Source organism: Manis pentadactyla, chromosome 1, assembly GCF_030020395.1.
Source record: "Manis pentadactyla isolate mManPen7 chromosome 1, mManPen7.hap1, whole genome shotgun sequence".
Taxonomy (NCBI): Eukaryota; Metazoa; Chordata; class Mammalia; order Pholidota; family Manidae; genus Manis; species Manis pentadactyla.
In genome coordinates this window covers 83,671,018-83,693,641 of record NC_080019.1, presented here as the reverse complement: position 1 = coordinate 83,693,641, position 22,624 = coordinate 83,671,018, and the positions used below count along the sequence as shown (strand labels likewise).

The 22,624-nt window shown below is 36.5% G+C and overlaps 2 protein-coding genes across 8 annotated transcripts in view; one reads left to right on the top strand and one right to left on the bottom strand.

Moving 5' to 3' along the window:
* MED12L (mediator complex subunit 12L) overlaps positions 1 to 22,624 on the bottom strand; it is a 326,362-nt gene that overhangs the window by 60,707 nt on the left and 243,031 nt on the right. Inside the window, 5 exon segments of the mRNA XM_057499138.1 lie at positions 3,428 to 3,559; positions 6,292 to 6,455; positions 7,224 to 7,367; positions 8,052 to 8,170; positions 12,293 to 12,440. Coding sequence (XP_057355121.1) covers positions 3,428 to 3,559; positions 6,292 to 6,455; positions 7,224 to 7,367; positions 8,052 to 8,170; positions 12,293 to 12,440 — 707 coding nt within the window.
* The window catches only part of P2RY12 (purinergic receptor P2Y12), a 44,273-nt gene that overhangs the window by 19,375 nt on the left and 2,274 nt on the right, over positions 1 to 22,624 (top strand). Inside the window, exons 1-2 of one of the 7 annotated variants that reach the window (XM_036896347.2) lie at positions 12,507 to 12,688; positions 21,045 to 21,207. The gene's annotated coding sequence lies outside the window, so the exon portion shown is untranslated. Of the gene's footprint in view, positions 1 to 12,506; positions 12,689 to 20,702; positions 21,208 to 22,624 lie in introns of those variants that run through there. The other 6 variants (XM_036896348.2, XM_057499160.1, XM_057499162.1 and 3 more) reach the window with 6 other exon arrangements.

Genomic DNA, 22,624 nt, shown 5'->3' with positions numbered 1-22,624 from the left:
CAGAATATTGAAGTAAAGGGAATAGAACAAATGAATCTCTTCCAGTCCTGCTCTGCAGATGAGGCTAAAGAATGATCTGATTTCAAAGCTCAAGTTCACATACACTTAGCTATTCTTGCTCATTTGCTGTGGAGAGCAAATCCCTGAAGGAATACTGGCTTTCTCTGTTCAATAAGGCTTTTAACACAGCAGAAAGTCTTTTTCTTTCACATTAAGTTTTGTTTGGCAATTTTACTTGTGATTAAGGCAACACTTTGCTTTTTTTTTAACCCCTGATCTTTTGCATCTATATAAACTGTAGCCAGAAATGATTTCCTCAAAAATGAAAAGGCACATTAACTCTTTATTCTAAACTATTGACTTAGGCATCTGCTTTAAGAAACAGAGATTGTTCAGTTAAATGTTTACCAAAATGTGGCTTCAGATCTCCTCTTTCACAATCATTTCTGGGGTGTTTGTTAAAAATGAAGATTCCTGAGCCTCACAGTAGGTGTACTGAACTTGAATGCTTAAGAAGTTATCCCAGGTAAACTAAAGAAGGGCCAAATAATGCTTGGGAACATTACCAATCTAACGGAGAAGACTAAATAAAGTCACCCACTAATGGCAGTAATTACAGTCTTCTATACTATCTTTCTTGCATACAATGTATGTAAAAACTTGTCAGTGGTTACTGAAAAGATACATATTTGAAATCTGGAGTATGACTTGCTCAAAATGATGGATGTTATATAGTCCCCAGTGTTTTTGAACATCTCCCTTTCTCCTGTCTTAACTCTTGCCACACTGTCTACTCAACTTTTCATTCATTCTCATTTAGCAATAGTTCTTAATTTCTTTCTCTGTCCCCTAAAAATGAAACAAAAGCAAATTTTACTCTTCGCTTATTCCCTCCACTTTCTAATGCCTGTGTCATTTTAATGAAACTGACTTCTGGGAACAGTAAAGCATTCTCTCTTCTTTATTCAACTTACTACTTAATCCTACCAATCCATTCAACTCTGTCTTTACAAATCAAAGAAATTCTGCTTTTCTTTCTTAACTTAAAGGACTCAGCCTCCACTTTTGTTCAGTACAGTGACTTCTCTCTGCTGCCTCCAGCCTGGATTGCATGGTTTTTGTGAATTCTGTGGCTCATGGTGAAGGTTCCTTACTCTTCATTCCTGAGCTTTCTGTTTCATTTCTTACACTGTTTCTGGAAGAGCTTCTGTGTTTTAATAAAGAGCTTCCATCTAGGTCATTCACTAATTCTTACTAGTATCTATTGCCCACATATGGGAATTAAGGAAACAACTCAGACATTTTCCTTCTGAAGTTGCCTGTATCAGAAAACCCTGATACAGAAAAGAAAGTAACACACTGTGAGGCCAAAAATGACTCTGATCAAATCTAGGTTTCATCACATGTTAATTTATCATGAGGAACAATCACTTGTTGATAGGAAAAGTCATTTCTACTCCCTGGGTTGTTGGGAGGATTGCAGGTGCTGATGGAAAACCCCCAGCACAGTGCTGGGCACACAGCAGTCGCTCAGTCAAGGGCAGACGTGACCAGTGCTTATCTCCCCAAAACGTTCCTCTTATGTAACCTGATAGGTGGTGTTTCAGGTCCAGTTATTAAAACTGTTTTATTAGCACACTAATAGAAATCTCTCTGGAGATCATGCTTTTGTTTGACCATTTTTCTTAATCCCAGACTACAAATACTGCCTGACTTAGGGTTTTCTGGCAGAGCTGCAATTTTCTTCCATTTCCTTAGTAGAGGAAACATGACAGTGTCCCTTCCCGCGATGTACCCCTGGACAGATCCTAAGGAATCCCTCAGTTCTCTGGTGGTCTCCTACGTCTCCACATCCAGTGTACATTACTGAGTTCATTTATTTCATGTACTTGTACTAACCTTCAGGAACATCAGGGGTCAAATGGGCTAGGGGGCTTTCTTGGGAAGGTCACTATTAAAAATAGGGCTGTTTTAAGAACCAAATCATGTTCAAGAAAGTTCTCTGAAAACTGTACATGACACTGAAAGCTCTCTAACATAAGAATACAGGGTATCATTATAATTACATCATCTCTGTGGAAAGATGTTCCCTAAGACCTGCTCAGATGTTCTGCAAGGGATTATTTTGAAACCTAGCTCATTTGATGATGACACACTTTCACACTTTTCCCCATCAGTAAAAATACCATGACTTTTTTGATGTATATATTTCTATCTTTTATTGATTTAGAGTATTTTGCAGATACTCTTTAAGGTACTGGAATATAGCAGTGAAGAAAATAAAAGCTTACATTCTAGGAAGGAGCCAGGCCACAAATAAATATATAATGTACCAGGGGAAGCAAGTGCTGATTCAGAAAATGGCAGGGGATTGGGGTGCTATTTAAAATAGGGTGACCAGGGAGGTACAGCCATGAAGGTACTATGGGTATTAGCACACAAATAAGTGGGGAAAAGTGTTGTAAGAGAGGTAACCGCAGCACAAAAGCCCCCAGATAGGAGTGGGCTTACAGTGTCTGAAGACCCGTAAGGAGATCCATGTGGTTAGGATGGAGTCAACAGAGGGAAAGAGATAGAAGAGAAGACCTGACAGCTAGGTACGGTCTTTGGATTTTATTCTGAGTAGATGAGAAGCCACTGGAAAATTTCCACATTATTCTTGTTTTAAAAGGATGACTTCAGTAGGTATGTTGAGAATATGCTCAAGGGTCAAGAGAACAAGCCAAGAAAGCAGTTAGAAGAACTCTTAAACTGAAATGGTCCAACTAAGGCATGACCCATAGTGGTAGTAACAAGGCAGTGAAGAATGGCCAGATTCTAGCTTTGCCTGGAAGGCAGAACTCATAGGCTGTATAAATTTTATGGACAAACTGGATGGAAAGTATGAGAGAACAAAGAAAACCAAAATTGACTGTTCTTTCCTTACCTCCTTCTAGATTCCACATTTATTTCGCTAACTACTACCATCTCATCTCCCTACCTATAACATCTAATCTAAATTTCCCCAAAATAACATTAAATATGTATTTCCCAGCACCAGTGTACCTGTGGGGGTAGAAAGTGCTAAGATTCAGGGAATGACAGAGAGTCAATGATGCTATTTGAAATAGGATGGTCAAGGAAGAGGAGAAGTGAAGGCAGTAAGAAAGGAAGTAGGCAAACATCAGGGAGACTGGTCTAAGTGAGGTGACACCAAGTAAAAATATAGAAAATCTCCTCACAAATTTGCCCCAAAATTGCAATCATAGCTAAACATGCGTAGTGTTCTATAATAGGTTATAGCTACAAGGAAATATAATTCAATATGAATTATGGCAGATATAATTATGATTAGCTTTCATTATTAAAAAGGATGACAGTATTGGTTGGGCCACTAACAAATATAGGCCTAAGTCTAGTCTTATTCTTTTCATTTTCTTTTACCCACCTGAAGAGGTCTCCAAATTTACTTCTGAGGTGACTACATGACACATAGAGATCGTAGAGGTAGGCTAAGATGCATCTTTCAGGGGAAGAACATTCTGAGGGGTTCACAACATGCTTTACCACACCACACAACCTGAGGAGAAAAATATAAGAAAAAAATGAGACACATATTTTGTTAATATGTATGTTATTGTCTGAACCATTTAGAGTATGTATTACTTGGGTAAGAAAAAGGTATCAGGTTGTTGACACTAATCATTATAGCAACAGTAAATGGTTGAATAAAACATCAGCTCTCTATTATAATATTGAAATACTATGTATTAAAAAAAATTTCAGAAATACCATTAACAAGAAATGAAATTAATTCCCCCATACAGAAGGTATGTGTGGAGGAATCCACCATTTGAGCTGCTAAGGCTAGCCCACAAGAGGAAAGACATAACAGAGAATCTCTCTTCATCAAAAAGATTCACAAATTCAGGGAGTTCGCAAAGATCCCAGAGTCCACTCCTTTGTGAAGGAGTAATTCTCCAAATCAGTAGATCTGGGATAACCATTTTCAAGATCATGGGCTGCTTCTGGCATGAACTTAATTAATTCAAACTAGAAGTAAATTCAATGTAGTTCATCTTAGATAAGAATTTAATTCTTCCTATTTGTGCCCTTTCCCTCAGATCAGAATGATGGTGTCTTTGGTCATAGTTCATGTGACACAAAAGTTCATCCAATACCTTGTATGGAATCCAGAAGGAAGTAAACACTAGTAGGCCATCCACCTATTTGTGTGTCTAATTCCAGAACCATCCTGTATTCTGTTACAGGGTTCAGTACTACCACAATAGTGTCACAGATGACTCAGATTATTAAAACTGAAAAGGGCTTTTGAAATCATCTGATTCACCTCCCTCATTTACAGAGGACTCCGAGGCTCAGCAAGGTGAAGTAACTTGCCCACAGGCAAAGAGCTAGTTCAAAGATCTAAGAGGAAAGCTTAGGTCTCCAGACTCACAATTCAGAGCTCTCTCCCCTATTTAGGGGACACGAGGAAGCTGGAGGGAGCCTAGGACATCAAGGCTGAGAAGGACTCTGGAATCACAAATACCAGAGATGGAGTCCAGGAAACCACCTAAAGAAATGTCAGTATAGTATCCCAACTCTGTGAACTGATATCAGCAGAGGGAGCCACCAGGTAGCTGATAAAAGTTGTTAATTACAAAAGTGTCCCACAATTAAGAAGAAAAGTAAATAATTCAACAAGTTATTAACTAGATAAACAAAAAATTTCCAGACTTAACTGAAGCCAAGAATTATTTTGTGATTAACCAACATTTGAGTTTGCAAGGCATCCACTATATAGCAGCCAGTGTGGCCTCAATTATTTTCACTTGCTAGAAGTGAGAACAACATTTTACTTTGAGATCCAGTATATTCAGTCATGTAAGTGAAAAGAAAAAAAAGAACAGAATAATAGTTTAGGGGAAAATACTTAGCCTTATTATGTATGATAAAACAAAAAATATAAGAAAATTAATATCAAATGATTTTATGAATACTTAATAGAACATTAATTTAAAATGTCAAAATAAATAATACTGAAATAAATTCAAAAGAAAAAAAACAAAAATACTTGCCAAAACCCATTATGCTCATTTCATGACCAATTGATGGATTTCCCACACAGTTTTTAGAAGTATGGTATAAATCAAACAGTGTGAATTAGCTTCCAGTTAGAAAGACTTTCAGCAATCCCGGAGATTTATTAGTTAAGTGGTGGTGGGTACATCGCTTCACCAAACACTTAACTTAACAGGCCTGAGTCTCAGTTTCTCGTCTTGTAAAACAGTCCTAATTGTTCAACTTCACAGGGTAGTTGATAGCTATGAAATAGTTCTGTATTTCCTGAACTGTAAGATGTTTATTCCTCACACCTGAAAATATCTGGGATGTTTCAGATTTTACTTAATAACGTAAACTGTATAATTAATGTAGTAGTAGTTCCTTCTCCTCCCAAAAGCTGCTGTCAAATGGATGCCCCTGTAGAATATGGTATAAATTGATTGCATGTGCTAGTTTATGGCAAAAATTGCTATGGAACCAAAGAACCCCATGTTTCCTTTGTGTCCAAGAGAAAAATGTAAGAAAAAGTAAAGGAGGTTGTCTTTTCTTTTTAATATAAAATACAGGAAAAAGGAGTCTGCAGTGGATGAAATGAGCTAATACAGGTTCTTTCACAGCTCATTATACTTCTTTGGAATCTGTCACCTCAGTGTCTAATGGGGATACTAATTACTTAGCCCAATACAACTACTGGTAGTGGAGAAAACCTTAGCCCGCATTTCACACAAACCAAAGGAAGACTAAGAATCAAGAAAGTCATTTGTTCTAGATTAACTCTTGTCAAAAGATACATTTAATTCATTAAAAAAAGGAGATTGAAGAGGTTATTTCTAAGAAGACAACGTGAGCAAAGCTTATATGGTGTTGGATTCTCCAAATACCAACTGCAATTCCATGAACGAAGAAGCTGTCACATATTCACCATTCACACAAGCCATGATGCTGGATCGTGTAAATGAGAGCACGCTCTGAATGTCTGGCTAATACGTGTGGGGCTACGAGGAGGAAAGGAAGGCAGACAGGCAGGAAGGAACCATACGTTATTAAGGAGCACACTTTTCCATGCTTATATGCTGTTTTGATAAATGTTTCTCTGATTAGTGTTTTCTGGCAAAAGTACTCTTTTGTTATATCTTTTTATTGAAAGAAATACTGGTACTATTTTTCCTGTTAAAAGTACCATAATAATTCATAAGGTAAACATTCTGTGACATGGAAAACAATAATGATATTTTATATACCAACCCTTCAAACACCTGGGCTGTCTGATCAGGGTTCAGGATCAGACAGCTGTGGTACCGCCGGAGAACAGCCACGATGCAGACGCACAGGCCCGTTGTATAGCTTCCTGCCAGGCTGGAAGATTTCAGGAGCAGTTCAGCTTCCACCACACTCAGTTCATTCAGTAGCTACAACGGGAGAGAAGACTGAATAAAAAGGCAGCTACCAAAACATATGGGAAAAACATTAATTTTTACAAATCATGGATATATTGAGTCATTCGAATACTACTTGATCTTGCCTCTTATTCTGTTCCAGGACCATATGCAAGTAAAAGTCCAGTCTCAGAAAACACACCCTAGTGATGTAAACTGTTTTTTATTTTTAATCCTTTACAAAATTAGACATTTCTTCTTCTATTGAGACATCACAGTACATACATGAAATCAGGAAGTACCCAGCACTGAGACAGTTACCAAAACTTTATGGTGGCCCCAAGTTCTGGACTGTGTAATTTCAGAGAATAGCCACACCTCTCATTTCCTTCTTTTTCCCTTCTCTTTAAGAAAATGAGTGGAAGTTATCATTATTTTGTTATTACCAAAGCTAATATCTCCAGCAGAATAAGCAATAGAAGCCAAGTTTTATTTCTATTTATGAATAAAATAATAAATGAACTCAAATATGGTATATAAGAAATACAGTGGGACAAACAAGTAACACGGTTTTGCTGGTTTTCTTAACCTAAGAGCATTTTTAAATGACTATTATATATTTTAGCAGCAATTATAATTATTGAATTGAAAACTAAAAACACAGCTGCAATTAAAATGCTAGTTGAATACTGTTGATTCCGAATGTCTCAGTTATTAAAAAATGCACTACGGGGCTCATTTTAGGTTGTATGCTGCCTAGTAGGCGCTTTCCTAAAAATGAAAGTAAGGTCTCCCTGACACCTGTATTGCGAAGTCAATTAGTCCATTGATGTTCAGCGCTGGCTCCATGAGATCAAAGATGAGCTGAATATGATGAGCCAAAGGGAGGTGATAAGAAGTCCCTGATGCAAAGCTTGTGATTTGTTCCAGCACATTATTAGAGATCTATGCAAAAAAAAGATGAAAATAATTAGAAGTCTGATATTCCAAATACTTTTTGTTTTAATTTTTTAAATGAGAAATTTGAATTTATGTGATCCCACTTAGAAGAAACATTAAAACATTTCTAGAAAAACCAAATCCATATATGAATCAACAACTTCTACAGTCTAACACCATAATTTCAAGAAATAAGCTGAGGTGTCATTATGATCTGGACCTAATTATCCTAAAGGTAGAATTACAAATGCTAATTAATTTCCAAACAACATCTACTTGAGTGTCAATGAATTTATAAAATGAAACAGATTTTGTTTCTTCTCAATTATACAATATTTTATTTCAGTCATCCACAGCCTTCTCCCTGTCAATAGCAATGTAGGACCAAAATGTAAATATGTAAGTATGTGTTAGGAATTATTTAAAATACTGTTGATTATTATCGTGAGGTAAAACTACTTTCATGACAAAAATGAATTCTTCTTAGATAAACTGACACTTAAAACCAAACTATTCAACAGTCTGAGATATTACCAAATATGCTTTAAAAACATACTTATAAAACCAACTAAGAAAAAAAAATTCAAAAAAAAAAACCAACTAAGATGCAAGTCATATATTGAATAAAAGATTTTTAAGGGAATATGAATAGCCCACATGCATAAAAAAAGCAGCTTTTAAAATGGCTACCTGAGACGTCACTTGATGTTGATCAAAATATGAAAGGAGCTGAAGTTTTGTGAACACAGTCTCCAGTGTTGGAAATGCTTCCTGTTTGCTCTTCCTGGCTTTTTGTCCCTCATCTCCAACTAAACAAACATACAGTAGATACATTATTTTCCACTTAAAAAGAGCTCTTGACTTTTTTAGTGGATACTTTTTTATTGAATATAACTTATATGAGAAAAAGAGCACAAACTCCATGAATTTCTATAAAATAAATACACTCATGCAATGAAATTCAAATCACACAGTCACACACCTGAACCCCAGAAGCTCCCTTGGGTCCCCTCTAGTCACTCTTCCCTCCCCAGGGAACCAAGATTCTAACTTCTAACACTTGGATTGGTATTGCCCACTTTGGAATCTAATATAAATGGAACCATAAGATACATACTATTTATATCTGGAATCTTTGACTCAACATCATGCTTCTGAGATTGATCCATATTGTTGAGATACTTTTAATTTGTTCTAAAATTTAATAATCCTCACTTATGACTATACCACCATTTATTTATTCATTCTAGTGAGCAGTTTCTAGATTTTTGGCTATTAATGAGAAGCACCTCTATAAACATTTCTCACTAACTGGCTTTTAAAATATGATGGAATTAACAAAAAAGGGGGGAAAAACCACCTGGGCTCACATTGACATAAGAGGAAACTTAATTGCATCTTCTGAGGAGACTCACCATAATTCTCCCAAATAGTTTAACATGTAAAAAGGGAAATTTACACAATTCCTAACTTTATTAGAGATAGAAAGGAATTACATCTCTCCACATGATGGGAAAGTGCAACATTTACCAATTTAGCATAAGGAAGTTTGAAGAGAATTCCAACAAAAAAACATTACAAACATTGCTTCTCCCAGAGGGAGTCTTGTACTTTAACAGCTCTAAGGATAAGATCCAAAAATAATTAGATCCTGTTTTTAAACACTACAACATACATATTTTCAAGACACATCTAAAAAAAGGAAAGGTTGGATTATATGACCTCTAAGATCATTTCCAACACTATGATTCTAAGTAGTTAAAGGCTACGGAGACAAGATCTCCTATCATTATCTTCCCAAGAAAGCTGAAGGTCAGAGAACAAAGGTAACTATAAAGACTTTTCTATTAAAGACACAAGAAAGCTTTCACTGAACTATAAAAACGACTTTGCTAAAAGGAAATGTAATAGTTTTGGACAATACCATTAGAAGAAAGGAAATTTCTCCTTTGACAATAAGCAATTAAAGTTTGGGGGAAAGGAAAAAAATTAAAAAACTAAAACCAAGCTGTTTGTTTCCTAAAACAAACAAACCCTGATATCAGAATAAAAGGTACTCAGTAACATAAGGTCCAAGATTGTGCCACTTTTGTCATGTAACACCAAATACAACTGCAAAAAATGAGAACTAATAAGTTCATTAAACCTACTTGTTTTTCAATTATCGTTCCTCTAAAGTACTAATTAAGTGTGGAATTTGCCTTCACTACAGCTGCTTACCTGTCATGAGCACACTTAAAACATCCAAGTTTAAACTTTTTATTTACTAACATCACTGAGCCAAGGCTGAAAGCTCCCACCGATAGACAGTCTTGGGTCTGAGGTGCTTTGTGAAAGTGAAGTTAACGTATTTATTCAGACCTTCCTGGGACAGAAACACACACAACAGACTTGAGGAAGTAGTCCCACGATGAGAACTTACAAATGCATCTTTTCCTGGTTTATGCTAATAGGCTTTATTTACTCACATACATACCTTCTTAAAACCTTCTATAAAAAGAACACAATTGATTCTTGGCAATTTGGATTCAGTTTCAAAGAAAAATATAAGAAATCGGTGGTGGTTCTCAATGGAATACTTATTTTAATGACATTTACATGAGGAACAATATAGTCATAATTCATAAATTTTCTCCATTGGTGTATTCTAATTTGCTTTTATAATATACATTATTGTTCTTTTGTTGCTTAATTTTAGTTTTCCGTTTTTAAAAAAACTTTAAATCCTGGAAGTTTGGGCATTTATTGTCATGGTAAATTTCATTATTGTTTTCAAACGACACAACCCTAACCAAACAAGATGAGGGGTCAATGTACAAGTAAAAAGAGGACTGACCATGTTCACTTGCCAATGCCATTTAAACCTTAGTTTATAAAGTCCCCTAGGAAAGGCCTGGCTGATATGAGAATGCTCTTAATGAGTTCTCCAAAAATCATACTTTTATTTGAGGACAGAAATCAATACATGCTAACACAAGCTGTTTTCCTGCCTTACCAGTCCTCATCTTTGCTGAAAAAAGTGGGCAAATGTCCATTTAGCTGAAGCACAGTTCTGGTGAGCATACCAGGTTTTAAGCAATGACGCACACTAGACTATCAGAAGACAGCTCACTCATCCCAAATTAATGTTTTTCTGGTTGAGGAATTTTATCAAAAATGAGAAAAAGACAAAAATCTTCATTGAAAATTCCTCTGCACTGGTGCTTCTATTACTGGTATCTCAAACAATAACATGGAACAACCATTTTCTCTTTGTGAGTTCGTAAGCAAGAGCTGCCCACCTAAGAGACTAGTACAAAGATAGGACAGACTACAGTCTGGCATTAAAATGCCCTTTGGAAAAGAAGGAAGTAGGTGCAACACAAAAAGATACCACATTGCTTCCTTCCCCTTTGTGCCCCTGTCAGCCTTTTCCATAGGACCTGGAAAGACTCCCTAAAATTAATTTAGATGACACATATTATTACACAATCTCTAGGGGGGTCAGTAATAATCTCCCATTCCAAGTATACAAAAAGTAGTTTCCCATAGTCTTTGCTAGCTAGTTCCAGGGCTCATTCAACCCTCTAAATGTAATCCATTTCCTCTTTTCCCTAACAGAGGGAAACAGCAAAAGAACAAATCAACAGTTTTTCTTAGAGCAATTTTTTTTTTTTTAACCAAGTTCAATACTAACAGGCCCACAACAGCAAAGTTTCATTTCCCCTCCATGACTCTTGGCTGTTTTCCTTGCAGAGTCAGTGCAGTACAAGGTCCTTCCATGGGAGGAGTTCGGGAAGGGAGTCCCACAAGGGAGTTCGGGAACATGATGTAGAGCACATGAAGAGAACTTCCCAATCGTGTGCTAAAGAGTCTCACCTCAGACATCAGACACCCACACCACCACATTCAGACAGAAAACCTGGTGCCCCTGTACCTTGTTTCTGCATGTGCACCCGTATTGATGGAGAAGAGAGCTATTTGCATTAGTTGTATTTGTACGTTTCTGTGGGAAAGATCTAGTGTGGACAAGCTGTAATAAGTAAGTCATCTAGTTAAAGTCTAAAAACTGGATCCCCAGTGGAGAGGTTCATTAAAAAGTATTTATTTTGTGCTGAATAAGTAGGGTTTCTAGAGGTGTTTTATGCCATATGTAAGGAAGAATGCTGTTTGCACAGAGAAAATCCAGCCTTTTTTCTTTGTATTATTTAAGTAATAGAGAAATGAACACCAGTGGTGGTAGTAAAGTATATATAATGACATCATATTTTTAATCATGTGACTGCCTAATAAAAGAGTAATTAGGCAAATACGAAGTAGGTAACTACAAAATTCCAATTACGCAATGTGGTGACATAATATAAAGGCAGAGCTTCACTGTAAAATCTGTGTAAAAAGCATGGAGAAAGAGTACTCCAAGTAAAGAAGGCATTATAGAGCAAGTTTTTTTTTAACTTGAAATCATTTGGTGCTCCTGGCAGCCTCCACTACCTGCTGCAATTATTCTTCTGAATCATGTGAGAGAATATCAGCAACTATAATGCCATGATTTCCAACTACCATGCAAACCTGAGTACCAAGAGCAAACTACAGGCTTGAAAAGGGACTGGTAAAGAACTGAGGAAAGGGACCTCTTCTTGAATAAGGATTTCCCAACTCATTCTTCAGTACTTCAGTTATGACTAATGTAGAAAATTTTGGAAGTATAAAAAAAAGAGTAGAAAGTAAACACTACCTGTATCTATCCAGACAACGTGCTATTTTAATACAAGGATTGCTATAAATGGAACCAAAGCCTTATAATTTCAATGTGCTTATTCATATTTCAATGTGACAGTCATTCAAGAGAGGAAACCCTCTGGTGACAGAGCCCTGCATGACTTTGATAAAGGCTGTGCTGAGAAGGAAGACAACAACAACTCAATGGGAGCACATGCATTAAGCCTCTTTACCCCCCATCTCTGTGGTGCTCTTCTTATTTAGGATTTTCAAAATATCTTTGGTAATCTTCTTCAGCTGATGCCTCGCTTCATCACGCTCTTTGCCCACTCCATAAAGAAGAATTGTGCGCTGGTTACATTCATGACTTGAAGATTCATCCTGAAAAACAGAAAATGCATTTTGAAACCCCTGTCTGCAGGGGTGGGGTTGCATTTCACACGCATGAAATGCACTAACCACAGTATCTCCATGCTGACTGCGGTGGTGGCATCCTGCCCACCTTTCAATTCACCTCAACCTCCACTGGCAACACCCTTGTTTTTCCAGTTTGGAACTTGCTAAAGTAAAAAAGTGTCACCTGACCTGAAGTCCTAATAGAAGCATTTGATGTGGGCGTACCCTACCGAGTAAGTGCTGCCTTGAAAAACCTTTCGTTGCTTAAACTTTAGCATCATATTAACTTCACATCATATTACATACTATCTAGTCATACTTTTCCCTTAAGGAACGTGTTATTTCTTAGTGAGCTTGGTTTTCTATATACAGCATTATGAACATAATTTATACTTAGAAAAAGAAGATTTTGCTAGGATCCTCAAGTACTTTGATAAAAAATGTTCCATGTACTTCCGACATGACTGTGTAAGATATATGTATATTTATTTCCAAATGATTAAAGCAATAAAGAGTATGGGTCTCATAAAGTGTGAGGTAAATAGCTGAAAACGCAAACATGCTCTGATACCACCTTCCTCTTCTGGACCACCTCCCCACCCGTCACAGACACGGGAATTTAAGCACTATTTTTCCCACATGGGAAAGGAAATTACTTAGTTACAGCATAACAAAAACACATACACACTGTTAACACGTTCCTTAGTCAACATTAAACAGTCGAGAATGTGTTCTCTTTTAGGCCTGCTTTTGTATTTTTCTATCTAAATTTCTTTCTTGGATCTTACATTCTTCCATCATCCTGGTGAAAATCCCAGCTCCATCCCTTCAGTACCTCTTCTTCTCTAACTATGTGTACATGTGCACCTGTGCAAGGTGCTTGCCCTTCCTAATAGGGTCTAATCCTAAGTACCTTGCATGAGAAAAGAGCGTCTCCCAGGGAAAACAAACTGTAATGTGTTTGTAATTAGTAGTGGCTGCAAAAAAACCACAAAATCCTTTAGACTCAGAGAATTCCAAAGTTCAGTTTGGAGCACTCCACACGTGTCCTTTGAATAAAGTAGCATTTCGCTTCCACAATCTTGAAATAAGAGCCTGTTTTCTCTCTCCATTTCTGTCACTTCCCTTTCAGTCTTGTTTTGTTATCCTCTGTCACACTTGCATTCAAGACACCACTTTTCATTGCACTAGTTTCTTTTTTATTATGCTTTACCAGAAATACATACTTGCTAATCTATTTGCTGCCTCATCCCCAACTTATTATTAATGTTTCAGGTATTCAAATTTGCCTCCTTAAAAAAAAAAAAAAAAGCTAAGGGCAAATATCTTCTAGAAGCTGTTGCTATTTAATATTCTGTATATCCAATCTCCCCTAAATTTTAAAAGATAGACCTAACCACAGGATAAACTCAACACAGGTAGTAATTCCTACACCTGACTGCACATATGAGTGGCCTCAACTACTTGTTCATCTTCATTATTGCTGTGGTTACAGAGCATTAGTGATATATTTCCCTCTGGTCTGACAGGATGCATACATGAGCCCTATGAAGGGCATAGGAGAGCACTGACCATGATCTACAAAACTCACGCAGTGCTAGTCATATGCCCTGGTGATTGTTTTTCAGTTAAGGCACCTGTCAAATGGCTCTAATGCGAACTTCTGGGTGAGAGGTGATGGAAAGATGTTAGCAAAGTTACTCAACAACTGCGTACAGAGTATCTACCTACAGCACTAGGAACCAGGACAAGGCACTAGGAACCCTGAGAAAATATAAGGTCCCAGGTTCTGTGACCCCAAGGAGTACAGATTTGGTGGCATAAAAGTAGCATTTGCAAAGTGAGAAGCCCAAACAGATGGTGAGGGAAGATATCCTAGGGAGATCCATGTGCTCATCCAAACACACGAGATACTAAGCTTCCACACTGTGCTGTAACAGCTAAGCCTCAGGGTAAGAAAGAGCTATGACTGCATTCAGTTTGGGCCCCTCGCCAACAACACAGTCCTGGGTAATGGGCTTTTCTGTGCCTTGGATTCTTTCTCCAAAAAATGGGCTAACACCACCTTCCTTGTAAGGTTTTTGTGAGAATAACTAAGATGAAATATGTAAAATGCTTAACAGCATGTCAGACACAGTCCCCCTGCCGTCCATTCATATTTCTACACTTCACTTCTCTGCTGCACGTACCCAGTATTCACAATGTGCTGCACTACTCGACATTTCCCCAAGACCTGGGGCACTTCCTTCCTCTCTTCTTGCTCCTCCTACCACCAAAAATAGTCCCAACAGCCTCAACTTCATTTGTAGAAATGCTATGCACATTCAGCATCAGGTCCCTCGCACAGTCACCTCAGTCTAGTGACTCACCAAAGGAGGAACAGGGTGGGGAGAAGAGTATGTGGAGTATTTGTCACAGTGCAATTCACTTATTTTCTAGGTATTTCTTTGATGTCTGTCCTCCCCTCTAGCCTGTCAATTTTGAGTGAAAACCCCAGGTTTGTTTTATTCACATGTTTTATTCTCCTTAGTCAGCATTGATCAAGCAATGGCTATTTGTTGATTACATGAAATAATGAATAAGTAAGTAGATTAATTTTTAAAAATCCACATGACTAGTAGAATAGGGCAGGAATGAAGATACCAAAAACTAGTTTTATAGGAAATGTAACCTGATAGTTCAGTGCTGACAAAACTGAAGGGCAATGGAAGGCAGGGAGAACAAGAAAGAAAGGTTGTAGGGTATAAAAGAGGTCTTAATGATGGAAATAAAAAATATGAAGCAAAATCAAGAGGTATCTGAAGGAAGTTGGGAAAGGATTGGGCATCTGAGTGAATGTGCATTTCACTAGATTAAATTTCTTGGAGGAAAAAAGAGTAGGTTGTAAGGGCAGGGAGCTCATGAATTCACCTTCAGGTGACAAGAATTTGAGAACTTGGTGGAAATGTATTATAAATGTCTAGTAGGTGGTTTAGCATAGGGACTAATGCAGATTTGACAACTTAGGTTTAAGAGCAATGTCACTGGGAGAGGTGCAAAATGCCCATGTTCGCTTGCAGTGGGAGATGGGGTATGCAGGGAGAACAGAGAGCTGAGATAGTGAAAGGGATAACTGAGCTATCAAATCATGCACACATGTTCTCCATAATTAATAAGATGACTAGAAAAATCAGGGTCAGGGGAGTCAGGGAGAGGACATTTAACAATGGGGACCATCAACAATGTCAAATGCCTTTGAAGTCCCAGTGGATGTGGTCTCTGACTTACCGATTTAAAAACGTGAGAATCTCAAGAGAGGTTTCTCTGGAGTGGCAGGGGCAGTGAGCAGGAAACCAAAGGCTGAAGTAGGAGTAGATGGTGAAGGTGAAGGAACTACCCCACATTTATTAGTAGTTGGGCATAAAGAACAACAGCTTTGAGGAAAGAGAAAGATGTACTATGATAATCAGTGGTGAACTCTTGTTTCAAATAAAGGAATCTCCATAAAGGAAATCCAGATTGGAGGGCAGATAACTAATAAGGAGATAGGGAACCATGCCCTGTTGTCTTGACTGGGAAAGAAAGACAGGGACATCTTTCTACTTAACCACAGGGAAAAAGGAAAATTGATGAAAATATGGGGACATCTGGAAGTGAAGAAGTGAGGAACCTGACAAGCTTGTATCAGTTCATTGGCTCTGATATGCTCAGGCAGCTGTGCCAGAAGCAAGGTCGTGAGTTGAGGGTGAGGGGTAGAATTAAAAAGCCAAGAGCAGCATGTAGTTTTATCTGGAAAAGAAACACAGACCAACCTGTATATGGGGTGTGAAGACCGATTTGCTTCTGATAATGTTTTTAGTGAAATCATGTAGCTGTTATTAGCCTTCAAAGAGAAAGGCACAGACCATTATTATTAAAGTGACTGTTTTCCAATAGCCTATAAGATTTGTTTATATCAATTTTCTGTACATGTAGAAAATAAATCTTCAAACAGCAATTAATACCATCAGAATAAGGTCAACCTAAGGGATCAAATATTTCCAAAGGTACCAATGAATTCTGCTCTTTCAACTAGGTATTAAAATACTTTCAAGTTGTATAGTTATAAGCAATATTAATGATCAGAGATCAGTATCACAGAATTATTCTACTGTTTATATCCTGAAGGACAAACTTGTTGGGCAGGAGAATCAACTGAGAAGTCCACAGAAGTCTAGGCCATCCCTTTCGTGCTGACCCACTGCTGTCTGTGGGTTGAACAGGTCATCTCACCTGCAAATTGAGTTCTGAAAATCTCATCCTTGAGATCAATTACCTCTTTCTTCAGATAATATCTGACACTCAGAAAAACTTAACTGATCAAGAAATTAGGAAGACGCATGTCCATAAAACCTGGAAGGCTTGTTGTACTACATTAAATAAGTATGTCTCTTGAGTTACATATCCTTAGAAGGGAGACATGAAGTTAACCGAATTCTTCTCTAAGTCACCTTTACTTCTTTAAAAATAAGTGATTAGAAATGTTGTCAAAATGTGTGTGTGTTCACAAAGATGTGATGTTGGTGGTGAGATTATGAGAGCTGTGTATTCTCCTTTTACCTTATTTATATTTTCCGATTTCTACAGTGACCCAATAATCACAGAATTCTAAAAAAATAATAAATTAATATTATTTTAGAAGGGAAATAAAGAACGCCACTCTGTGCTTCCTTCTCTCCAAACACTAATGAAAAACAGATGAAGTAGACATAATTGTCTTTCTGACAAAACAAAATATAGCACTTCTTACTTCTCAACATTCTTTAATGCAGTACAGCTCACGAAATAAACAGCACACAGCATTCTACCTCATCTCTAAGGGAAATAGTAAAAAAAAAACTTTTTAAAAACAATGAATCTACTTATGTAAAACTTTTAATCCATTAAAAAATGGACTCTTAAATGAGAAAAAAGAACTCCTAAATGAGACCTTCAGACATCATTTCTTTTAACTGAATCTTTCGAATAAAATAACTTCAAATAAACGTTACATCAGCATTAAGCCCTAGGCTGGGATGGAGGAGTGGGCGTGCACAGCATGGCCAGCTGTGTTAAAGGAGCAAGAAATTGGCAGCTGCTTCTCATTAGTAATTCTACCTTAATTAGAGTAACTTTTCTTTAAATCAAGAAAATAGGAGACTCCTTTAATTAGATTTGTATAGGAAATCTTTATTCTGTCACAGCTTATTGCCCACAGTATGGCTGAAAGGAGGTCTTTATCTAATAAACAAGGTGCATCTTACGAGCATAATGGATGTCAAGGGGGTGTGTAACTATATATACTAGTTCTCTGCATTCAAGCAAAACATTCATGCCAGGTCTGGCAAATAATTGGATCAGCAGAGTTAGTATTACCTCTTCCTAAACACCCCATGTCCAAGACTCCTTATTTTTGGAATTTGTCTTACATCCGACCTAAATTTCTCTACTCCAACAGGTAAAGCCAAGCTAGATGATATATGTAAGTATTAACTTAAAATGCATGTGCTCCATTAAACATTCACTAAAATCAAAAAGACCATGTTTCAAAACCATAAAATGTTAGAACTAAAATAGTGTAAGAGCTAAACAAAGGCCTTAAATACATCTCTCTCCTCCTGCCCTAACCTGATTCCACAAGGACACCAGGATCCTGCCTTTCAGGGCAAGGCCCTCTAGATTGACAGTAAATTTGAAGCAAATATTTTCAGATAGGCAGACTACTTTCAGTACAGAGACAAAATAAATAAACAAATTACACCACTTGCATATAAAAATTCTGGAGTATAAGTTCACTTTTCTAAGTCATCTCAATTATAGAAAATAACTAAATCCATCAAAGCTAGTCCTTTTCCCAACAATCACAAACTGTGTGTGTTGAGAGGTTTAAAATGCACCACTTGCTCTGCTTCTATTCATATAATACACTTTTGTAACCCGAGACACTTCTCCTTTAAAGATATTAGTCATTTTCAGGGCCAAATAGTTTAAGTGGATAATTGGAAGTCATCCCTCATTGAGAAAATACTATCAGAGAGGATTTACAGATAGGTGTGGGTGTGAGTGAGCTAAAAATCAGAGGAAAGAAAAAATTACATCAAGAATTGGAGCCTTTCATGTACCCGCAAATCCTTATTCAAAACCCTCCAAGAATTTGGATCTATAAATTTGCCATAGAGTACTATGATTTAAGTTTCCTGAATTAGTGTTACTTTAGTATGGCATATTAACTTTTTGAGAATGTCTCTTTCACAAGCCTGTTTCATCTGATGATCTTAGAAACACTTCATAAACATCCTTCTAAGTTCATGGTTTGGTATAAAGTCAAGTATGACTCCTATTATCTCTAAAGAAGTGCAGCCATTCCATTCATGGCACTCCTTCTCTCTCCTGGGCCTTAGCCTGGGACGGGGACAGGGGTTGTGCTGAAGGTGAGATGGAGAACTTAGGATACACAGTGGATACAAATGCAGGTCTGGGATCAGACAGCGTAGGTTGGAGTGGATCTTTAACTTCACTGCTCTGCACCAGTCCGTCATCCAGAAAATGGAAATAATATAAATGTCTACTTTAGACAGTAGTTGAGATCATAAAATGAATTTATGACAATATAAGAAATCATCTGTTGGCTATTATTATTCTGAAGTGTACACAGCTTAAAAGCTTTTTGGAAAAGTATAATTTTGTGTATCCAAATCAACAAATAAGGTAATTATAATTTCTTACTGTAACAAATGTAAAAACAAACTTTTCACAGAACTGGAAAACTAAATAAAAATGAAAAGGAATATAACTTAAGAATAACAACTTTTCTAAGAGTTTAATATAAAACTGACAGCTCTATAAAAATCAAACGAATATTCATATTTGAACTGATTGTTTATAGTTCATAATGCATGATCAAAACCAAAAGTTTCTGTGATGACTGCCCTTGTACTGTTTACCATGTAACTTATTCACTACGTAAGAATTTGTTCTCCATGTAAGAACTTGTTCGTTATGCTTCAGAAGATTGGAGACTGACGAAAATTAGGTTTGGGGGTGGATTAATGATTGTGCATTGAGCATTGACTCCCCTATACAGAATTTTATTGTTGTTAACAACCATTTGATCAATAAACATGAGAGATGCCCTCTCAAAAAAAAAAAAAAAAAAGTACAGACTTCCAATTGTAAAATAAATAAGTAACCGGGATGTAATGTATAGCATAAGGAATATAGTCAAAATATTGTAACAACTTTGTATGGTGATAGCTGGTAGCTAGAATTATCATGTATATAAATGTTGAATCACTGTGTTGTACACCTGAAACTAATGTAATACTGTGTGTCAACTACCCTTCAATAAAAAATAATTATCTACAAAAAAAAAAAACCAAAAACTGACAGCTCTAGATAACTAACAGATCAGGATCATTATATTCACTGAAATTTCTGACTGAAATTACTCAGACTCACAGCTTCATTTCAAATTCTTAATGCCAACAGATTCAGGTCAGTTTCAATCAGTGGTCTTTGAACTTTAGTGTGCGTGAGCATCACTCAAAGGCTCATCAAAATACAGGTGAGGTGTGCACCCCAGAGTTTCTGATTGACGGGGACTATGTTGGTGCCCAGAAATGTGCATTTCTCATGATTTTCCAGGCGATGCTAAGCTGCGATTCTGCATTTTTAAAACCGTTGTTGCAGAATATTTAACATATGCAGAAACAGACACACTCTCAAAACTTAGAAGAAACAAATAACCAAAACATATTCACAGCAAAAATCACCTACCCAAGTAGAACTACTTGTATCAGAAAGACATTACAGTTCAGAATAACTGTATGTATGTATAAGCATGTGAGAGCACCCACAACATTTATATAAAGGTACCAGTAATACAGGATCCCTTAATTTAGTGACATATTTCCCCAAAAAACAAAAGCTAGGTTAAAAGGAAAATGTTGTTTATATTTAAATTATATTCAAGAAAAGCATGAAAAAAACATTATATAATAAACCTGGCAATGGATACAACTGTTTGTCTTTTCTAATGTAATTTGGGGATCTTAAAATTTATAATGGGAGGACACTGTTTCCCCTACAAAGAGTTGATCCAACACAGATTTAAAATAATGACATTATTAACCAGGGGGGAAAAAAAAGAACAAGAGACTTAATATCCCTAACAAGCACACATTTCAAGTTAATGTGATTACTTGTCAGAAAGCAATTTATCACCCAATGTTGAGCACAGTATGTTTTCAGGTAGATAATCATCAGAGAAAGCAAGCTTGAGACCTCCAGGAAGCTGACTTCGAAACGCTTGGATCTCTACTTGGATTATCATTTGTATGGAAAATAACCAAAAGAACTCATAAAGCACCAACTAACTCTGGCAGGTTTCAGTAAAAAGACGCAAGATTTTAAATTGCTTTTTAAAAGATGACTTCTCACCCACCCTGCCCCACATTTCCCAGGGAAATAAAAGCAGAAGTCCTAAGCAGCCAGACGGAAATATAGTGTCTGCATAGCTTTGAGTCCACAGCATTTGAAGGTAATTTCTGATCGTGAAGTCCTCTGTTCCTCTCTCCCTCTATTTCTCTCTAGAACACTCAAGACTTTACTGATGAAAGCTCAGCAGATTCTCTAACACAGTTTTAAGAACTAAACTAAGACATTAAAAGGGATATACCAGATGCCACTCTGCAGGTTGCATTAACTACCACTTACGGGACACATTCAAATCCTTCAGAATCATCTGAGTAACAAGGTAATTTTATATTGAGAAGTATTAGACAAATATATGTATTTATACTATGATGTGTGTGTAATTTTCGGTCAAGTTTTTGTTAAAATTGGAAAACTTTAATAACAATATTGATGCAAGCACTTATTTGGACTAAAAAATTAAAATATAAGCCACATTAATAGTATTAGAGATAACCATTAACTTCACTAAAAAATTATTTCTACAGAGCATGGAAATAAAATACAATGGTCTTACTTTATGTCGAGTGTAAATGTGATTTTAAATACAGAGGGAACTGAAATTCTCAGTATCAAGAATAGTTATTAAATAAGTTATAGCCTAAGCAAAATGAGCATTCCCAAGATAGAATTTCCAACATGATCAAAGAATGGACAACTAAGAGCAAACGGCAATAGCAAGGAAGGTTAAAATCAGGATCTTGTATCAATTCAATGCTGGGTTTAGCTTACTTTGTTTTAAGTGAAATAAGTGAAAATTGTGAAAACATGAATCTTAATTGTTTTACTTTCAATAATTAAAGGATGGAAAAAAATTCCACTGACTTTTTGGGGAATTTAGTGCTACCTTTGTCATTACTATTTTATATACTTGTACTTTTAACATTACCATGTCTTATATTCAGAAATAATATTCTATACAGAATCAATTACACTTATCTTTGAAGAAATAAAAATGTTACGAATTTGATTTTAAATTTCAAAGCTTAGATGCCAGATGATGTATTCAAGTCAATTGTGAGTCTTCTTTACAGCTGTCTGTTGTGGTATTAATAAACAGCCTATGGAATCGGACAAGGACATGGCTTTGTACTTTAGCTACCAACATACACTCTATAAACCTAGAAAGGGTGCCCTGCTGTTTTGAGGAATGCCATCCGATGACTACATACTGAGGTCATTTCCTTATTATTTTTTTACTGTTTTAAAATTTGTACTGAATGATATTCAAGAACCTGTAGGTAAAAACTCCAAATATATTGAGCAATACCAGAAATGGGTTAAAATATTTGGAGCTAAATAATGAGTCCCTGTGAGGCCTGATTTTTGAATGGGTGACTGAGCGATAAAGAGGCAGAAATATCTTTCAATTATAAAGGAAAACTTATTTTTCTGATTCAGTATTTCATTTATTTTACAGTAAATTTCCCACAAGGGATTTTATAAAATTTCTTTCCACTTTTTGCTTTAAAATTCTACTTGGCAATTATCAGTCACTTCCTAGAACCTTTGATAGCAGAAGAGTAAATGAAGCCCAGGAATAAGGATGGTGTAGGAAAAGTGTGCACAGAAATAAAGTTAAAAGGCACAGAAATGAAGTTGGAAAAGAATAAAGCATAGCCCAAATATTTCTCTGCTACTTTTCATATATGTGTGCTTTTGCCTGAGATCAACTACATCCTGTAAGAGGAAAAACATTC